This window comes from Medicago sativa, chromosome 1 (assembly GCF_051527215.1).
Source record: "Medicago sativa cultivar Bolivia chromosome 1, Bolivia_mono, whole genome shotgun sequence".
In the NCBI taxonomy this organism is placed as follows: domain Eukaryota; kingdom Viridiplantae; phylum Streptophyta; class Magnoliopsida; order Fabales; family Fabaceae; genus Medicago; species Medicago sativa.
This window is the reverse complement of record NC_140749.1, coordinates 64519689-64539446: the sequence shown is the minus strand read 5'-3', so window position 1 is coordinate 64539446 and position 19758 is coordinate 64519689. Positions and strand designations below refer to the sequence as shown.

The following is a 19758-nucleotide window of genomic DNA, read 5'->3' as shown; positions in this document are numbered from 1 at the left end:
AAGATTACAAATGGATACCATGTAGCAGCCCCGACTTCGAAGATTCTCATCCGTAGGCATCTTACCATGATGGAGTCTCCAATAAATACAAGAATGCGAAGGCGGTATTGCTGAACTCCAAATAGATTCCGCCCAAGGCAGCAAAGAGGCCCTTGGACGAAGAAAAGACAATGCATGTTTCGAACTCAGTTTGCCATCAGCAGCAGTTGGCCAAACCAAAACGTCATGTAGTTGCCCTCTAGGCAGCACCAAACCATTCACTCGCTCCTGCACATCCCCAAGAAGAAAAACCGATTGCGGCAGCACCAACTTTCCATCTACAATTGCTTCCGAAACCGTCCCTTTGAGATGTCGATGTAGATTATAATCAATGTTTATCAAATCTACAAGCGGCTCCCCTAGCCAATTATCCGTCCAGAAGTTAATATTCTCCCCCGTTCCTATAATCCAAAAAGAATTTGCCAAGACTGTGCCAATGTGCACCTTGATGCCCGACCATACCGACGATTTAAAATAACGTAAATTAGGCTTACCATTAGAGAAGTAACGCCTCTTGAAAAGCATGGACCATTGAGAATTGCCGTCCAATAAGTCCCACGACAACTTAAAAATTAGCGCTTCATTTATCAATCTCGTAGGCTTGAGATTCAGCCCACCTTCCTCCCAAGAACGACACATCACACTCCACGAAACAGTGCAGATTTTTTTAGTAAGCACATCGCCGCTCCAAATAAAATTCTTTAACCAAGTGTCCAGCAAACGCAGCAAGCGTGAAGGCCAAAGATAAACATGGAAGGAGTAAACCAGCATCCCATGTATTATTGATTTAACAAGCTGCACCCTGCCCATAATTGAGAGAATATTGCCTTTCCAAGTAGCTAATTTGTTCTTAATTTTGTCAGTAATCATTCGGAAATGAGCCACCTTTGGTTTTCCTTGAAATATAGGACACCCTAGATAAAGAAAAGGAACAGCCCCTGCATTGAAACCCAATAGACCAGCAATCATATTTTTACGAGATACAGACATGTTACCCGTGAAAAAACGGCTTTTAGCATTGTTCACCATCTGACCCGACACCTCTGAATATTTGCGAAAAATATGAAGAAGTTCTCGGACATTACTCTTTAACCCTGTGCAAAAAATCATAATGTCATCGGCATAAAGAACATGAGTTGGAAGATTAGTACCACGGCAGTATGACATAGGAATGAGGCGACCCCTTGCTGTAGAAACCGAGAGAGCTCTGCTAAGCACCTCCTCGGCTAAACAAAAAAGAAGAGGGGATAGGGGATCTCCTTGACGAACTCCACGAGAACAACTGAAAAATCCAACTGCTTTCCCATTGATCAAAATGGACAGACGAGCTGATTGTAAAATTTCAAGAATCCAATTCACAAAAATAGGAGAGAAGCCGAAATTATTCAACACCATTACCAGGAAATTCCAATCTAACGTATCAAATGCCTTTGAGATGTCAACTTTGAGAGCAATATTACCACCGTATTGTTTCCTATCAAGGGCATTTATCGCTTCTGAAGCCAGGATGATGCACTCTGAAATATTTCTATCCCGCACAAATCCCCTTTGTTCAACAGATATAATCCTCGAAGTAATAACAGATAACCTATCCGCCACAATCTTCGTAACTATTTTAAAATGAAAATTTGCGAGAGCTATAGGTCTATAATCTCCCATAGACTTAGCCCCTGGACATTTCGGAATTAACACAATCATATTAGAGTTAATATTTGCTGGAATCAATCCATTCCGGAAGAAATCTTCAACCGAGTTCACCACATCATCTCCTATCACATCCCAAAAGGTTTGATAGAAATGCCCACCAAACCCATCTGGACCCGGAGCTCCATCACCATTTAGGGAAAAAACTGCATCTTTAATCTCTTTTCTCAAGGGAAGCCGCCCCAACATAACATTGTCAGCATCCGTCACCAAAGTAGGAATCACCTCATCCACCAGAGTATTTTGAACACAATTATTGTCCATGCTGAAGATTGCCTGAAAATAAGAAAGAGCATGCAATTCTATCTCCGCGGAATCAGTAATAACATTGTTACCATCCTGCAAAAAAGAAATGGTCTTTGTAGCTTCACGAATTTTAGCGACCCTATGAAAATAAGCCGTATTGCGGTCACCATTAACAAAGTTTTGATCACGGGCCTTCTCTTTCCATAATTGCTCCTGTAAATTTAAAGCCTTTGTCAATAAAAGTTGCGCCTCCAAGTCTTGCATATATAGCTGATCTGAAAACCCTTCGGAATCAATTAAGTGTTGAATTCTATTCACTTCATCCACAGCAAGATGCACTTGTCTATCCACATCACCAAAAACCGTACGGTTCCAAACTCTAAAATCATTTTTAACATTTCTAAGCTTAGCTTGAAACCGCGCCATGCCCTGCCCTCTAACACCTTTGGACCAAGACTCCATCACTAAATTTCGACAATCATCATGAGCAGCCCACATTTTAAAGAACTTGAAAGGTGTTGCATGCTTAACCACGGAGAACACAACCGAGACCAACAATGGGTTGTGGTCAGACTGATGTCTAACCAAAGCTGTACAAGTAGAATTCCGCCAAAAGTTTAACCAATCATCATTACAAACAGCCCTATCGAGCCGAAGAGCCACATTATCATCACCAAATCTGCCATTTGTCCAAGTGAAAAAAGAACCTAATGTTGGAAGATGATGGAGAATATTTGCATTTGACCAATTTAAGAAATCTTCACAAGAAAGATTAGGAGGAGGACGCCTTCCCCTTTTCTCATGAGCTCCTAAAACCGCATTGAAATCACCAACAAACATCCACGGTCCTTGGAAACACCCTTGAAGATGCGTGAGGTCTGCCCAAATTTGCCTTCGCTTCAAATAATAGGTACTTGCATAAACCGCAGCAATAAAAACAGTTGACTGATAACAAGATATCTCCAAAGCAATGCACTGATCAGACACAAATATTACTGTTGCTAATAAATCATTTCCCCACAGAGCCCAGAGATTAGGCAACAAAGGGCCCCTGTTATTAATACAATATTTTGAAACACCTATAGTCGGCCAATACCAAGAAGGAATGCGATCAAAATTGACCATTGGCTCCGCAATAAAAATAACCACAGGTTTATGAGACAAAAATAAATTTTTTAAAGCAATCTGAGTATCATTGTTACCGATACCTCTAGCATTCCAATAGAGAAAATTCATTGGGAAGGCGGTTTTCTATCTCCCCGTGCACGGGGTTTGGATGGCTGCTGATTGAGGACTTGCTTAACCTTAACCTTCTGTTTCTGATTTCTAGTGAGAACCTGCATGCTACCCTCCGAAGCTTCAGCTGCTGAACGAGCATCATACTCACGAACTCTCTCCCACAAATCTAACCCATGTTGTATATTTTTACTGGGATGAACTTCCTGCCTTTGTAGAACTACCACATGCTGATCATGTGTTACGCTGCTGCCCCCAACTGCAACACAAGAAGTTGTTTCGGTTGGCAAAGGTTGAATTTGAGAAATAGGAACCTCAACTGTACCTTCCAAAGACCCATTAAAATTCTCAATAGTGACATCAATAACACGGGCTGGATTTTCTTGGTCTTCCTGTTTATCATCCAACTCTTCATGCATGCCGTCATGCGTATCCGTGAATGGTCTTGGAACAGTATCACGAGCACCCTTGGGACTCTCCTCCAGCTCCCGTGGGCTCACATGATCATGTTCCACACCATCCTGAAGTGTTGCAGACTTATCTTCTATCACGGGGTTCTCCAACACCGCCCGTGATGTCTGATGTGTCTGATCCACCCCGTTAGGTCGTACGTCCTCACGCCCAGGAGGGGATGAATATGCTCCACGCTCATTAGAAACCTTAGGACTCTCCCCCAGCTCCATAGGTCTCTCATGATTGTGTTGCACACTATCCAGAAGCGTATTGGAAGCATTAGTTACAACGGGGTTCTCCAACTCCTCCCGCTGCGTCTGATGCGACCTCCCCGCTTCTACAGATTGCACGTCAACGTGCGCTTCAAGGGAAACAGGCTCAAGCACTGGCATAGTATGTGACACCTCCCGAGGAGTTATTAAATCAAACACATTGTGTAAAGGGATGCTGAAGTTATTCGATCTATCAAATTGAGATGTGGCCACCAAAGATGAGCTAACCGGGTTCAAAAATGAAGTAGACAATGGAGCCGGTGATGCCAGTGAAACTGAAACCGATGATGTGGGTATAGGGGCAGTAGTTGCGGTGTCCGGAACTCTAAGAGTGGTAGTAACAGTCGAAACAACCGGAACCGGAACCCATGTGCTAGTGTTACCAGAAGAAGGACCCACATCATTTTTGCTTCCTTTTTGCCGAATAGGATGTTTAGGATCTGAGTCGGCAACGACAATCTGTTTCCCACGATCATTCTTGTCTTTCGGCGGTTGCGGATGCAACCAACGACATGATGAAATATTGTGCCCAATAGAGTGACAGTGTTGACAAAATAAAGGCATTCTCTCATATTGCACTTCCACTTTGAAAGCGAAGTCCTCTCTTTCGACTAGGATTTCATCATACAATTTCTTTGAAAGGTCAATGTCGACAAGAATTCTAGCATAGTGCCCAAAAGTACGGTTTCTAGTAGGTCCATCAATATCTATTGGAGTCCCAACCGCACTCGCAATTTCCTTCAACGTTCGCTCCCGCCAATATTCCTGTGGCAGCTCCACTAAACGGATCCAAAGTGATACATGTGTTTGCTTTTGTGTCTGATACTTGAAATCTTTAGTCCACTGTGATAACCTTAGCAAACCCGGCTTAAGATTAACGGTGCCTACTGCCCAAATCTTCCTATAATCCTCCGCCGAATTAAAGATAAAATCATAATACCCCTTACCAAGAGGCACCATCTTCCAACTGGCCATTGTTGTCCATAACTTACTAATCTTGCTGCTGAGATCACGGGCTGAATACGGCTTCTCCCCTTTGTTAAGAGTTAAACGAGCCCTTAATGCATATTTGCAATCTTCCACACCCTTACGGTACTCCTCTTGATTAATTTTTATGCTCAAAGTGTCGCCTTTAATGCATGGTGAGGGGTAGGGGCTGTCATCATTTATATATATTTTTAAGATATTATTATAACTGTAAATTTAAATAAATTCAATCTAATATACTTACATGTGTATTCGTGCACACAAACTTATAAAACTTACTATTTAATATCTAACCCGGGCAACGCCGGGTCTCTAAACTAGTAGTATATATATAAAGTAAGGTTTTTTATGCCACGTGTCACTTCCACGTTTATTCTCAATATTTTTATTATTTTTTCTATATTTTATTTGACATAAATATCTCAACAAACTTTTGATTTTATCCACTGAATATTTTATTTAATTTTATATTTAATTTCTAATATTTTATGTAGTCAAAATATCTCAACAAACTATACATAATACTTTCAATACTATCCATTAATTTTTTTTTTCTTTCTTTTAGGAAAAGAAGTTTTAATTAGTTACTATCTAATCTTTTAACACCATATTATTCAATTAGTTTTTTCATTGAGGAAAAAAAGGCTTCGTTTTTTTTAACTATAAATAAATGAGATTTTGTTAATCACCATAATCACATATTTTGAGCAGAAATCGAAACTCAAACCTTCTTTTGATCTAAACTTTTTCTTTCTTCAGGTTTGACACAAACACCTATACTATTATTTCTTCTAATTATGCTTAGCTATATATATATATATATATATATATATATATATATATATATATATATATATATATATATATATATAATATAAGATGGAACTAACACCTAAGTTTACTAATTGTTTTTTTTTTCTTTCAGGTCCTTGAACTATTGTTTCTGGCATCCATTACAAACACCTACGAGTTCTATTGTTTCTGGTCCTTGAACTAACACCTATCAATAGTATATATCATCAATAATATATATTATATATATAAAGTAAGGTTTTTTATGCCACGTGTCACTTCCACGTTTATTCTCAATATTTTTATTATTTTTTCTTTATTTTATTTGACATAAATATCTCAACAAACTTTTGATTTTATCCACTGAATATTTTATTTAATTTTATATTTAATTTCTAATATTTTATGTAGCCAAAATATCTCAACAAACTATATATAATACTTTCAATACTATCCATTAAAATTTTTCTTTCTTTCTTTATTTTAGGAAAAGAAGTTTCAATTAGTTACTATCTAATCTTTTAACACCATATTATTCAATTAGTTTTTTCATTGAGGAAAAAAAGGCTTCGTTTTTTTTAACTATAAATAAATGAGATTTTGTTAATCACCATAATCACATATTTTGAGCAGAAACCGAAACTCAAACCTTCTTTTGATCTAAGCTTTTTCTTTCTTCAGGTTTGACACAAACACCTATACTATTATTTCTTCTAATTATGCTTAGATTTTTATTTTTATATATATAATATAATATGGAACTAACACCTACGAGTAAGTTTACTGATTGTTTTTTTTTCTTTCAGGTCCTTGAACTATTGTTTCTGGCATCCATTACAAACACCTACAAGTTTCAGGTCCTTGAACTAACACCTATACTATTGTTTCTGTTTCAGGTCCTTGAACTAACACTTATACTATTTTTTTTCTTCTGATTCAACAATACCGCTCTTCTCTTCATTCTTATTCATTGGCATCCATTCCTATTTTGTTTTATTATTATTAATATATTATTATTATTATTATTATTATTATTATTATTATTATTATTATTATTATTATTATTATTATTATTATTATTATTATTATCACCAGTTCCGTAGTTTAGCAATAGGTATTTTTGCTTATGTTGATCTTTTATGTTGTTTTGTGTGTGAACCCAGTATAGCGGACATTCATAATTGGTGAGTGTCATTATAGCAGTATGGATTGACATCCATTCATAATTGGCGCATGCCATTATAGTGGACACCGTGAACCCAATAGTCTATAGGAACACACAGTCGTTTCTAAATTTTTGCAAGTCCAGATACTTAAAAAATGTTTATTTTATTCTATATATGTTAATAATTTTACTAAATCCAGTTAATTATATTTGTCTGTGGATATATAAATTTTCAATTATACAAAGTTATATGTCTAACCCGGGCAACGCCGGATAAATATACTAGTACTACTATAGAAAAATGTTAACTAATGCCACCAGGACATTAGCTAAGGAAACAAGTATAGTAAGAATTTTGTAAAACTTGTATAATTAAAAACTTAAAAGTGTGAAAAATGTTATTTTAAATACAAGGCTTAAATTTTTTGTTGAGGACACTATTCATTGAAAAAGTTTAATACTTTAATTTTTGAGAAGTTTCTATAAAAATTTACTATCTAAAATTCTTAAAAATTACCCTTAGTGCACTCCTTAACATATTCCTAATAATATAATGCCCCAATTCGAGATAATGTCTTGGTTTTAATTTTAATTCTTTAACAAGTGTTTCTCGTACATTTGTTTGCATTCCTTATTAATAATAATAATAACAACAATAATGCAACAATAATAATAAATTAATAATGCATCACATTTAGCTGTCAGAAAAAAATATAATAATGCAACGTGATTCATTGTTCTTCTCCATCATAAATACATCCCCTCCCCAGTTTTTACCATTACTAACACAGTGTATTGTATACTAATAAAGCATAATCAAGCTTGTACCAAAAAAAAAAAAAGCATAATCAAGCTACTTCAAAGGGGATATGGAGAAATTTATTTCAAACCGGTCAAGCATCAAATCTGTGCCTGAGGACTATGTATTCCCACCAGAAACAAGACCAGGGCATTTCAAAATCGCAATCAACAAAACCATCCCAATAATTGATCTTAGTGAAGCACAAAATGGGGATAGAACCAAATCAATTCAACAAATTATCAAGGCTGCTGAGGAGTTTGGATTCTTTCAGGTATTCATACTAAATTTTTTGATTTTCATTTTAAGATTAAATATATATATATATATATATATATATATATATATATATATATATATATATATATATTTTCCCTCTAAATATAGGCTAAATTGCATTTTTGGTCCCTTAACTATTTTTTTTTTTTTTGGTACAAGTCCCTTAACTATTTAATTAGTATCGCTTTGGTCCCTTAATTAAAATTTGATTTATTTTGGTATCTTAACTCTCTTTCCTTACACATTTTGGTCCTTTTTGTTAGTTTTAATTTAAAAACGTTACGTTTTCTTCATCTTCTTCTCCTCTTCTTCATCTTCATATCATATCCATCGACTTTCAACAGCAAAAATCCAAGAAAAATTCCAGAAGAAAATGAAGAAAACCTAATGTTTTTGAATTAAAACTAACGGAAATGACCAAAATGTGTAACAGAGAGAAGTTAAGATACCAAAATAAATCAAATTTTAATTAAGGGACCAAAACGATACTAATTAAATAGTTAAGGGACCAAAAACATAATTTAGCCCTAAGTATACTAAGCAACACAGGGCGTTGCTAGGACCCTAGATCAGGGTTCAAAATTTCAAACTACCAAATTTTTATCTTGAATGTGTATTTCGCTATCATATTAATCTCTGAATGTATCAAAATTGTAACTACATTCACAAATGTCTCTTTTAGTAATCATTTTGATCATCAAATTAGTTATTAGATAGTCAATTTTATCTTAGAATATGTTTTGTCATTGTTCAATTTAATCTATAAAATTACACAAAAAAAGATGCACTATATAAATATGTTTACAATTTCGATACATTTAAAGAGTACAGTAAAAGTGTCTTACACATTCATGGATCACCATATTTGTTTGCCTATTTAGAGACAATAGAAAAGTTAAATATTTAAAGATAAATGTCGTAAAATTATAAATATTAAAATATATTTATATTTTTTTAAGAAAAATTTCCACATCTTACATTTTTTTTCCATCATAGAATATTTATCAGTTAAAATTTGAAAACACAATGCTAAATATCTTATACATTTTCTATGCTAACTATACTTGAAACTACAGATATCATGTTCGTTATTATAGCCAGATTTAATTTCCATTCAAGGTATTTTGTTTTGATTCCAATCTATCATCAATTTATAATATAAAATGATATTTTTTACTTTGACTTAAACTTTGGGCAATCTGCATTGTATTACTGTCACAGTGTGTGCCCAGACACAACTTTGCCAACTTTTTCCTAGTAAGAGAGGAGAGAGTCAATGCAATATGGTGCAAGGCCTAATTTTGAGGGCAGGGCCGTATCTGGGGTAGGGCGAAGAGGGCGACCGCCCTAGGCCCTAAAAAATAAGTGTGAAATTTGAGCCCCAAATTTTTCTTTTTAGAGGTCTATTATGCCTTAAAAATATGTTTAATTTTTTGTATCAAGTTTGATGTTTATATATATTTATTAGTTGGGACCTAAATTGTAGGTTCGTCCCAGACCACTAAAATCTCAAAAACGGCCCTGTTTGAGGGGGTTCAAGACAATGAACATATAATAAAATAGGTGTAAATTTGAAGAGTTGAGAAGGTGCAATTGAACCCCCTGGCCATTATATATATGGCTCCGCCAATGTGTCTAATATAAATCCCGACATTTTTTTTTTATTAAAATAGGTTATCAATCATGGTCTCTCGTTGGATGAAATGAAGGAAACAATGAGTGTTTTTAAGGAGGTGTTTGAGAAGCCTAATGAATACAAGCACGACTTGTATCCTGAGGACAATTTGAAGACATGTAAGATGTTTTCTAGCACTTTCAAATATGAATTTGATAAGGTTCATCTATGGAGGGACACTCTTAGGCACCCAGCTTATCCTTTGGAGGAGTGGCAACACTTGTGGCCTGAATATCCAACTACATACAGGTAAATGCATGAAAACATTGATTATTACTTGAGAATATCAATTCAACATATATTAACTAGTCTTTAACTTAATTAAATAGTCGACATAACAATTTCACTACTTGCAACCTCTCTGATTAATACTAGCAATTGTTCAATGAATATAAAAAATAAAGTTTTGTTTATAATAGTGATTGAACGGAGTATATTAGTTTAGTTACAGGGACGGATCGAGACATAATGTTTAGGTGTGGCTGAATTATGAAAGAAACTATGAACTAAATCATCCTCCATTTGTTCCTAATTATAAGGTCCTTTTTAGAAAAATAATAGGAATTAAGAAAATTGAAAGTGATAATAAGTTTGTTTGTAATTGCTATTGTTTTTACAATTTTATCCTTTAAGAGAGAGTGTTAGTGTATGTTTCAACATAGTATTTAATGTTGATTGAAGAAAAAGATATAAAATAAGGAAAATGCTAACAAGTGCCCTAAGGGCATTGTTTAAACATTTAAAAGTAGCAACTTTTGCATTGGAAATTGTACGATTATAACTTTAACAATTGTTTGACTTGTATTTTCAAGACATAATTTCCTTTTGTGGGTTCCTTAAACAATGCCCTTAGGGCACTTGTTAGCAAGACCCACAAAATAAAGGGTCTTGCTAACCAGTGCCCTCAGGGCAATGGTTAAGGAAACCAAAAGTAGTATATTTACATCGAATTCAACAATATTTTGACTTTTAAAAAGTTAAATTCTTCACTTGTCATCATTTTCCAATGCAATGTTTCTATTTTTATCATCTTAACCAATGCCCCAAGGGCATTATTTAGCTTTTCCTTAAAATAAATAAGAGTGTATTGGTAAAGAATTAATTAATGTACTTGAAAATACCAAAATGGTCTTATAAAAAGAGACAAAAAATTTCTCAAAATAAACTTATATTTAGTGACGGAGGCAATACTAAAAATGCAGGAAAACGAGCACGATGGCAGTGAAACCAGGTCGCGCGTATTGATATAAGCAACCCATACATACCGATAGACCATATAAAGAATCTTCACATACTTTAGACATATATAGTATATAACGGTTATAACCAATTGTTTGAGACCTAGTATATGAAAGAAAAAGGAAAAAAAAGAGGGTATAATCATGTGTGGCTCCGCCCCTGATTAGTTAGATCAGTAAATTTATTAGTATATGCCCCAATTAAGATAAGTATAAGCTTGCTCACATTAGAATGTTTAGTAATTCATGAATTGTCATATTCTCTCTGAGCTTAATTATAAGACAATTTTAAAATTTTGTATGTCCATAATTATAAAACCCTCAACAAATTTTTAAATACATTTTTATATTCAGTTTCCAAATATTAATGCTATGGTTAAATATGTTTTTATCTCTAAAAATATATCAACTTTGTGTTTTAATCCCTCTAAAAAATTTCTTCAACTTTTGGTCTCCTAAAAAATTTCCATTACCACTTTTGGTCACTACCTTTAAGTCAACTCTTGTGTAGCCTTCATATTTGTAAATGAAATTTTCATTAAAAAATATGAAGGCTACACACATGAGTTGACTCAAAAGTATAGACTAAAAGTGATGCTTGTTTGAAATGGATGATGGTTTGATTTGATTGTTTTACTAAATTTTTGATGGATTATAAATAGATTGATGGGTTCTTCAATCCATCCAATAAATATATATATATTTTTTCTTGCAGAGAGTGTGTTGGGGATTATTCAACTAAAATTAAGGAGTTGGGTTCAAGGATCATGAATTTGATTAGTGAAGGGCTGGGTTTGGAGTGTGGATATTTCGACAATGATAATCTTAGTGATTCATTGGTTATCCAACTTAATCATTATCCACCATGCCCTGATCCAAGTTTAACACTTGGTATAACCAAACACTTTGATGCTTACCTCATCACCGTTTTACAACAAGAAGATATATGTGGGCTTCAAGTACTTAAGGATGGAGAGTGGATTGCTGTTGATGCTATTCCTCATGCATTTGTTATCAACATAGGCTACGCCTTGCAGGTACGCTTAATGCATTTATCATCACTTACTATCATTTTAATTCTTTAAATTATGTGGGAAAAGAACTATCTTGCTGACCATTTTGTAGATTTGAGAACTTTGAAATATTAATAACCCTATAGGGACTAATTTATTACTATCTCATGAAGGAAAATTTTTGTATTTTTTCATTTCAATCATGGCTCTTAATAATTTATGTAAATTGGCAAATTTTGTTGACTTGTGATGGATTACAATATTGGATACAGATAATCACTAATGGAAAGCTAAAAAGTGTGGAACATAGAGTTGTGACAAATTCAGAACAAGCTCGCACAACTGCTGCCTTTTTTATAGCTCCATCAGGTGATTGTTTCATTGAACCAACAAAAGATCTCATTGATGAACACAATCCACCTATTTATAAGTCTTACAAATACAAGGAGTTGCTCACTCGCTTCTTTAAGAAACATGGTGACATGGATATGGTGCTGAAATCCTATGAGGAAGAGGAACCAAAGGATTAAAGGAAATATTGTGAAAGGCAAAAAGTATCATTTGATTATGTTATGTTTTTTTGAATAAATTGATGATTTAATGCTGTTGGACACCTTATTTATTTTTTATTTTTTTTAATAATTCATGATTTATTTACATCCAAGAAAATTTCATTTACAAAAGGCTTAAATATGTAAATTGTCCATGTAAGTTCGCGTGTTTTTAACTTTCGTCTCTGTATTATTTTTCGTTCTAAAATAAACATTGTAAGTTATAAACATTTCGCTTTTGGTTCTTGTCGTCATTATCTGTTACAAAAACGCTTATGTGTCTATGGACGACTAACGTGACGATGTATGACATTGCAAGTAAGACTTATGTGTCGCTCCAGATAACCAATGACAAAGTTATATGGACCAAATCCAAATTAAAAACCTTGTTTTTTTTTATGGACCAAATCCAAATTAAAAACCTTGTTTTTTTTTTCTTCTTCATCTTCTTCCTCTATCTGCCATCTTTTTCCTCTGTTCCATCTTAAAAACCCTTATTTTCCTTTCTTCATCTTCTTCCTTCCTCTTCTTTATCATTTTCAACCTTACTTTCATCAACATTCATCAATCTTCATCAAACCCATAAAACATAAATTAAACATTCAAACTCTCTAATCAAAATTTCATTTCCCATTGATGGTCGGATTAAGGAGATCATGAATTTTAAAAAGGACGATTAAGAAATTTTGTTAGTAGATGTAAACGTAATTTTAGTTAACAAACGAGCTTTCTGTCCAAATATTAGTAAAAACATAATTGTTTATGTCCAAATAACAAGTCCAATTGTTTATGACCAACAAAATCTTTTCTTGGAATGATGCCAATAAATGATAATTTTTTGACTAAAATTATTGTGATAAGGTCAAAAAATTATTAAAATAACCTTACACGCTATATTTTGATCCATCTAAATTATTGTGCTTGAATTGTTATTACACTCAGGGCCGTCTTAACAAATTTGTTGGTCCTGTTTTATTTTTTTAGGACTGACAAAAAATTGAAATTTTGGCCCCCAAAATACTTAAAAAGGCACTATTAAAAAAATTATTATCTTATTTATAAAAGGTCTTAAGTTGTCTTAAACAACTTTTTGGAGCCAAAAATTGAGGTTAATTTTGTCATTTTAATTTTGACATCTCATTGTTATTATTATTTAATATATATTTAAGCAATTGAACAAACTTTTGCTAAATTTAATATTGACATCTCATTATTATTATTATTTAATATATATTTAAGCAATTGAACAAACTGTTGCTAAATTTGTGCCATAAACTACTAAATAGGTTTTTTTTTCTTCCATAATCTTAGTTAGTTTTTTTTTTCGTTTTTTTTTCTTTCATAATTTTATTTTGTTTTTCTTTCACATTATTATTTAATAATAATATATATTTAAGCAATTGAACAAACTTTTGTTAAATTTGTGCCATAAACTACTAAATACGTTTTTTTCTTCCATAATCTTAGTTTGTTATTTTTTGTTTTTTTTCCTTCATAATCTTATCTAAACAAACTTTTGCTAAAAAAAATTCTCATTAAATTCGTGCCACCAAAGAAAAGAAAAAACCTCATCTAACGTTTGTCTTTGGTAACTAATTTTGTCTACATCTGTGCCACTTTATGCCAAACTAATCATCTCTCAACTCTCTATATAAGTAACATCAAATAGTATTTATAAGTCATACTATATATTTAAGCAATTGAACAAACTTTTGCTAAATTTAATATTGACATCTCATTATTATTATTATTTAATATATATTTAAGCAATTGAACAAACTGTTGCTAAATTTGTGTCATAAACTACTAAATAGGTTTTTTTTTTCTTCCATAATCTTAGTTTGTTTTTTTTTTTCGTTTTTTTTTCTTTCATAATTTTATTTTGTTTTTCTTTCACATTATTATTTAATAATAATATATATTTAAGCAATTGAACAAACTTTTGTTAAATTTGTGCCATAAACTACTAAATACGTTTTTTTCTTCCATAATCTTAGTTTGTTATTTTTTGTTTTTTTTTCCTTCATAATCTTATTTAAACAAACTTTTGCTAAAAAAATTTCTCATTAAATTCGTGCCACCAAAGAAAAGAAAAAACCTCATCTAACGTTTGTCTTTGGTAACTAATTTTGTCTACATCTGTGCCACTTTATGCCAAACTAATCATCTCTCAACTCTCTATATAAGTAACATCAAATAGTATTTATAAGTCATACTATATATTTAAGCAATTGAACAAACTTTTGCTAAATTTAATATTGACATCTCATTATTATTATTATTTAATATATATTTAAGCAATTGAACAAACTGTTGCTAAATTTGTGCCATAAACTACTAAATAGGTTTTTTTTTCTTCCATAATCTTAGTTTGTTTTTTTTTTCGTTTTTTTCTTTCATAATTTTATTTTGTTTTTCTTTCACATTATTATTTAATAATAATATATATTTAAGCAATTGAACAAACTTTTGTTAAATTTGTGCCATAAACTACTAAATACGTTTTTTTTCTTCCATAATCTTAGTTTGTTATTTTTTGTTTTTTTTTTTCCTTCATAATCTTATCTAAACAAACTTTTGCTAAAAAAATTTCTCATTAAATTCGTGCCACCAAAGAAAAGAAAAAAGCTCATCTAACGTTTGTCTTTGGTAACTAATTTTGTCTACATCTGTGCCACTTTATGCCAAATTAATCATCTCTCAACTCTCTATATAAGTAACATCAAATAGTATTTATAAGTCATACTTCATCCTTCATCCTTCCATTAAATCATCTTGCTTCAAATTAATCATACGTCATATTTTTTTGCTTTGAATCTCTTTTTTTATTTCTAACTTCTTTTTTATATCAACGATTAAAGTATGTCTCTATTAATATTTTTAACTCTGTCTACCTTTCTATGATTTATTTCTTTTCAATTCTATGTAGGTTGAATAATGGCTTCTAATATTACTGATATTGATGACATTGTTGCTGGAAAAATCGATTGGAAGATACGTGTTCGTATAGTTAATCTTTGGAAAATTCTTGAATTCAACAAACCAAAACAGGCATCCAGTATTGAATTACTTTTGCTAGATGAAAAGATATGGTCATGCATGATATTCATATGGTTCTATTGTACCTATAAATTTTGTAGTTAAATATCTCTGATTTATACTACATCATGTCTATGTTATGTGATGAAAATGATTCCTATATATTAATTTTATACGGTTCTATTATACCTATCTATTTTTTATAAAATATCTTTGATTTATTCATGTAGTTCACAAGTCGCATCTTCTGTTTTTCATCACTGTTAAATTAGCCTGTTAAATTAAAAGAACCATATATGAACGTGTTAGTTAAACAATTAGCCTATTAAATTTAGAGGTGGGGACTTATTTGTTTTGGCAGGTGCTGTGCAGTTTTTGGGTTCGTGGGGTTCCTGTTCCTCCATTGTAATCTTTTTGCTATTTTGAGTTCACTACACTTTCTTTGTGGGTGGCTCTATTTTAATATAATATGCCGTTGGAAAAACAAAATTAAAACTACTATAAATTGATAATAAATGAAGTTCTTTACCGTGCTTCATGACTGAAATATGGACGTATTGATAAAAAATATTATCTGGTCATTGTTTTTTGTTTCAAGTTTATATTTCACATTATCTTTTTATCTTTTTTATTCACATAAAATCATATAATGTTTTATTGATTTCAGTTGTCAAAGATACAAACTTCTATTAAAAGCAAGGATTTCAAGCAACATGGAGATTCTTTTGAAGAGGGTGCTTCATATAATATAGAGAAGTTATTGGTCTCATTTAATAAAAGAGGCAATTTTAAACCAACAAATCTCAGATACAAGCTAATAACGTTGTTTTAATGGGTTAGTACTTTATACTAAACTTCACAAAATAAATATTAAACAGATTCCTTTATTTTTATATTTTTATAATTTTATAATTTCTTTTTTATGATTCTACAACCACGTTTATTTGCAGATGTCATTGCCAATGTAGTTGGAAGGACCGACGTTAAGGATATTCAAGTAAAAGGAAATATAACTAAACTCTTGGACTTACTCTTGAAGACCTTGAGTTAGTGGAGTTTTTTTTTTATCGTTTTTGTTAACTATGTATATAGATGTTTTTTTTTTATCTTGAAGACCTTGAGAATGGGTCAACTACCATTGTGTTGTTTGATAGAGTTATTTCACAACACTTTGGAAAGACTGCAAAAGAACTAATGGAATCGATAATGAACTTAAGTATATTATTTTTTGTATTTTTTTTGTAATATTATTAAAACAATAAACGTTGGTCTTAATTGTTTAATGATACAAATAAAAAACAGGGAAAGGCAACATATGATTATCCAACAGAATTTGACACCTTATGTGACAAGGACATGCTTTTCAAACTGGAAATCAATAAAAAAAATGTTGACCAGAGGTTTTATACCTATGCAGTCAAAAAGATGTCCGATAACAATGAAATCATTGATAAGTTTAAGAAATAGTATCATATTGAATGTCATGTTGCTCCTCATAATTGTGAAGAAGATGATGATGTTGACTTCATGGGTCTTATTACACCCCAAACAGGTGATAATATGAAGGTAGTTAAATATTCTTTATATCTACTTTAAAGGTATTCATAAAACTTATTAAATTAACCATTGCTATGAATGTTTATTCGTGTAGCTTCTTGGTGATGAAGCTAATTCTATCCCTAAGGATACTCATCCATCCATGTCTTTGAGAAAGAGAAATGCCGACATACCGACTCAGATGCAACACATATTGAGGTTGATTGTCGAACTCAGTCGTCAACCACTAAATTGTAGAAAGTTGTCAAAATTAAGCAAGAACATAAAGATTGATATTTTAGCTCTTCTCAGTCTAGACTACTTAGATTTATTTTGTTTCGATTTTTTTTTACTCATTAAGTACTTTCTTAATTGTTTTGGAAATTTATTTGCTTGACATTTGCTAATTTGATACTTTGGTACATGTGTCATACATCCAAAAATAACATGTTGACGTTTTTTTTGTGTGTACATTAATATCACTCTATCTATAAAAAAATAAAAAAAATATTTGTCTGTTGAAAGATGTGACGGTAACCAAAATCACTTGCGTTGGTGACCAAAATAACTCACCATACTTTTTTTATTGTGTTTCGTAACATGATCAATATTGCCTCTTCATATAGTGGTAAAAACTATATGCATGCCTAATCTTAAATAATATTTTGATCTTTTCCTTAAAGGTGGATGTCAAATTTAGATAACTAACACTCGATGTCTACCCTACTCTTCACTAATTAAGCAAGTGAAGACCACATCAAATAAAATTACCCTATGGTCGGCACATTACTTGCAGGAATCTTATTCACTAATTTTGAAATATCAATGAAATTATTTATACAATTTCAAGGTTGCTTATAACACTCCAAAGTCCTGATAGAAGCACTTTAAAAGTCCTAAATCAGGGACCACAAAGAAGGGGTTGAAGGTGTTGGTAGATCGTTGGTCTCCAAGCGGATCAAACAAAGCATGAATTGTTGGATGGTAAAAGCCAAAGAGAGGAATTGTGTTAAGATTATAGTAGTCTTAACTTTCATATGGGTGCATCAACCTTGCGTGATTGATATCATTTTTTTTACTAAGTGTGATTGGTATCAACTTGATCAACTTCTTAATCCATGTTCATGTATTAATACATGAGAGAAGCACATCATCCTCATGGCTTTCATCGCTGTCAACGTTGTTTAGAAACCAACAATATGTCACCTTAAATACTCATAATTCTACAAATAATCTCAAATCCACAAATTACTCATAGTTTGTTATAAGCACAAAGTAATTTTTATGTGAAAAACCAACTTTAGAAAGATGTTAATTCTACGAAGCGAGTGTTTGAATAATCATACCACTCACAAGAGTTCTTCTTTTTTTAACTTTTTTCTTTTCGAGGGAATTTCTTCATTTTTAACTTGAAATTTATACTTATCTAAATTTTCTTTCTTTACCTTAACAAAAATCAGCTTAAAAAAAGTTTGTTTGTTTGTTTGGATACAACTATATAAAAGGGATTATTTGTTATAAAATTGATTCAATATTTTGATTCTTATTTTAACATTTTTTTAGATTCTAATTTTTGTTAGGAGTTGTAACAATAGGATGCACACTCTTAAACTTGATTCTAATTTTTCTTCAAATTGGATCTTCCTGTTCTTATGTCAATGAACTAAAAGAGTTCTCAGACTGGATTTTAAATGTTGGAGATGGAAACATTGGAGAAAACAATGATGGGGAAGTTGAAATTGAAATACCAGATGACATGTTGATCAAGAATTCAGGTGACCCAATTGCTTCAATTGTTGATAACACATATCCATCACTGTTGGAGAGTATGAGTTATCTTTCATTTTTTCAAAGCAGGGCAATTTTAGCACCTATCAATGATATTGTTGATTCACTGAACAATTATATTTTATCAATGATACCTGGTGAGAAAAAAACGTACTTAAGTGCTTAAGGCGGAATTATATTAATAGTTGCATTTGGTTATTTTTCTTTATCTATCTCATGTGATAACGAGAATTCTAAATTAATTCAGGTTTTCATTGTCATTGTTTTGGAAGCATTAATTCATTTACAATTACCTTATTTATTAATCAAAACTATTATTTCATTTACAATTATCTTATTTTTTTATCAATGCCATAAAAATTACCTTATTTATTAGTTAATGAGATAATCAACTTCCCGTGCATCGCACGGGTCCAAATACTAGTATTAATAAAAAAGCTTAAGTGGGAGTTGAACCCACCAACCACACACCCTATAATCAAGGAGCATGCCACTGAAGCAAAGCAATTTATATGATACATTTTCGCATTAACTCTATATAAATGCTAATTACATGCTATACATATTAAAAAAAATATGCTTTGGGCCCCAAAAAAATCGAGGCCCGGTGACATAGCCCTACCCCGACGGGCTATGGGCCGGCCCTGATTACACTCTTAGATACCAATTGAATTTATAATTTAGAACATATCAAATATTAAATATATATTTACGTAGTTCACAAGTTCTAGTTTAATTGATGAAAATTTCAAAATTGCTAGACTTGAACGTTGTAAATAGAAATTTAAATTTCGACTCCTCCACTTATTATGTGGGTGAGTATCCAATAATTATTGTTGTTTTGTCTATTTTAAAAAAAAATACAATATACATTAATGTTAAGAAAAAAAATCTAGTCCAGCTTCGATTAGTTAGTGACATTTAAGAGTACATTGATGTAGATACA

General features: G+C 32.0%; 1 protein-coding gene across 1 annotated transcript; it reads left to right on the top strand.

Moving 5' to 3' along the window:
- Positions 1–7675: 7675 nt before the first annotated feature.
- On the top strand, positions 7676–12679 carry LOC146956380 (hyoscyamine 6-beta-hydroxylase-like). The gene is made up of 4 exons (XM_085728656.1): positions 7676–7967; positions 9646–9896; positions 11601–11922; positions 12171–12679. The coding sequence occupies exons 1-4, from the start codon at positions 7764–7766 to the stop codon at positions 12426–12428; spliced, it is 1035 nt and encodes a 344-aa protein (XP_085584782.1). The 5' UTR covers positions 7676–7763; the 3' UTR covers positions 12429–12679.
- Positions 12680–19758: the final 7079 nt, after the last annotated feature.

Coding starts and splice junctions, on each gene's coding strand:
- LOC146956380 (XM_085728656.1), top strand. CDS start 7,764: ATGGAGAAATTTATTTCAAACCGGTCAAGCATCAAATCTGTGCCTGAG. Junction 7,968..9,645: donor AGGAGTTTGGATTCTTTCAG/GTATTCATACTA, acceptor TTATTAAAATAG/GTTATCAATCATGGTCTCTC. Junction 11,923..12,170: donor ACATAGGCTACGCCTTGCAG/GTACGCTTAATG, acceptor TATTGGATACAG/ATAATCACTAATGGAAAGCT.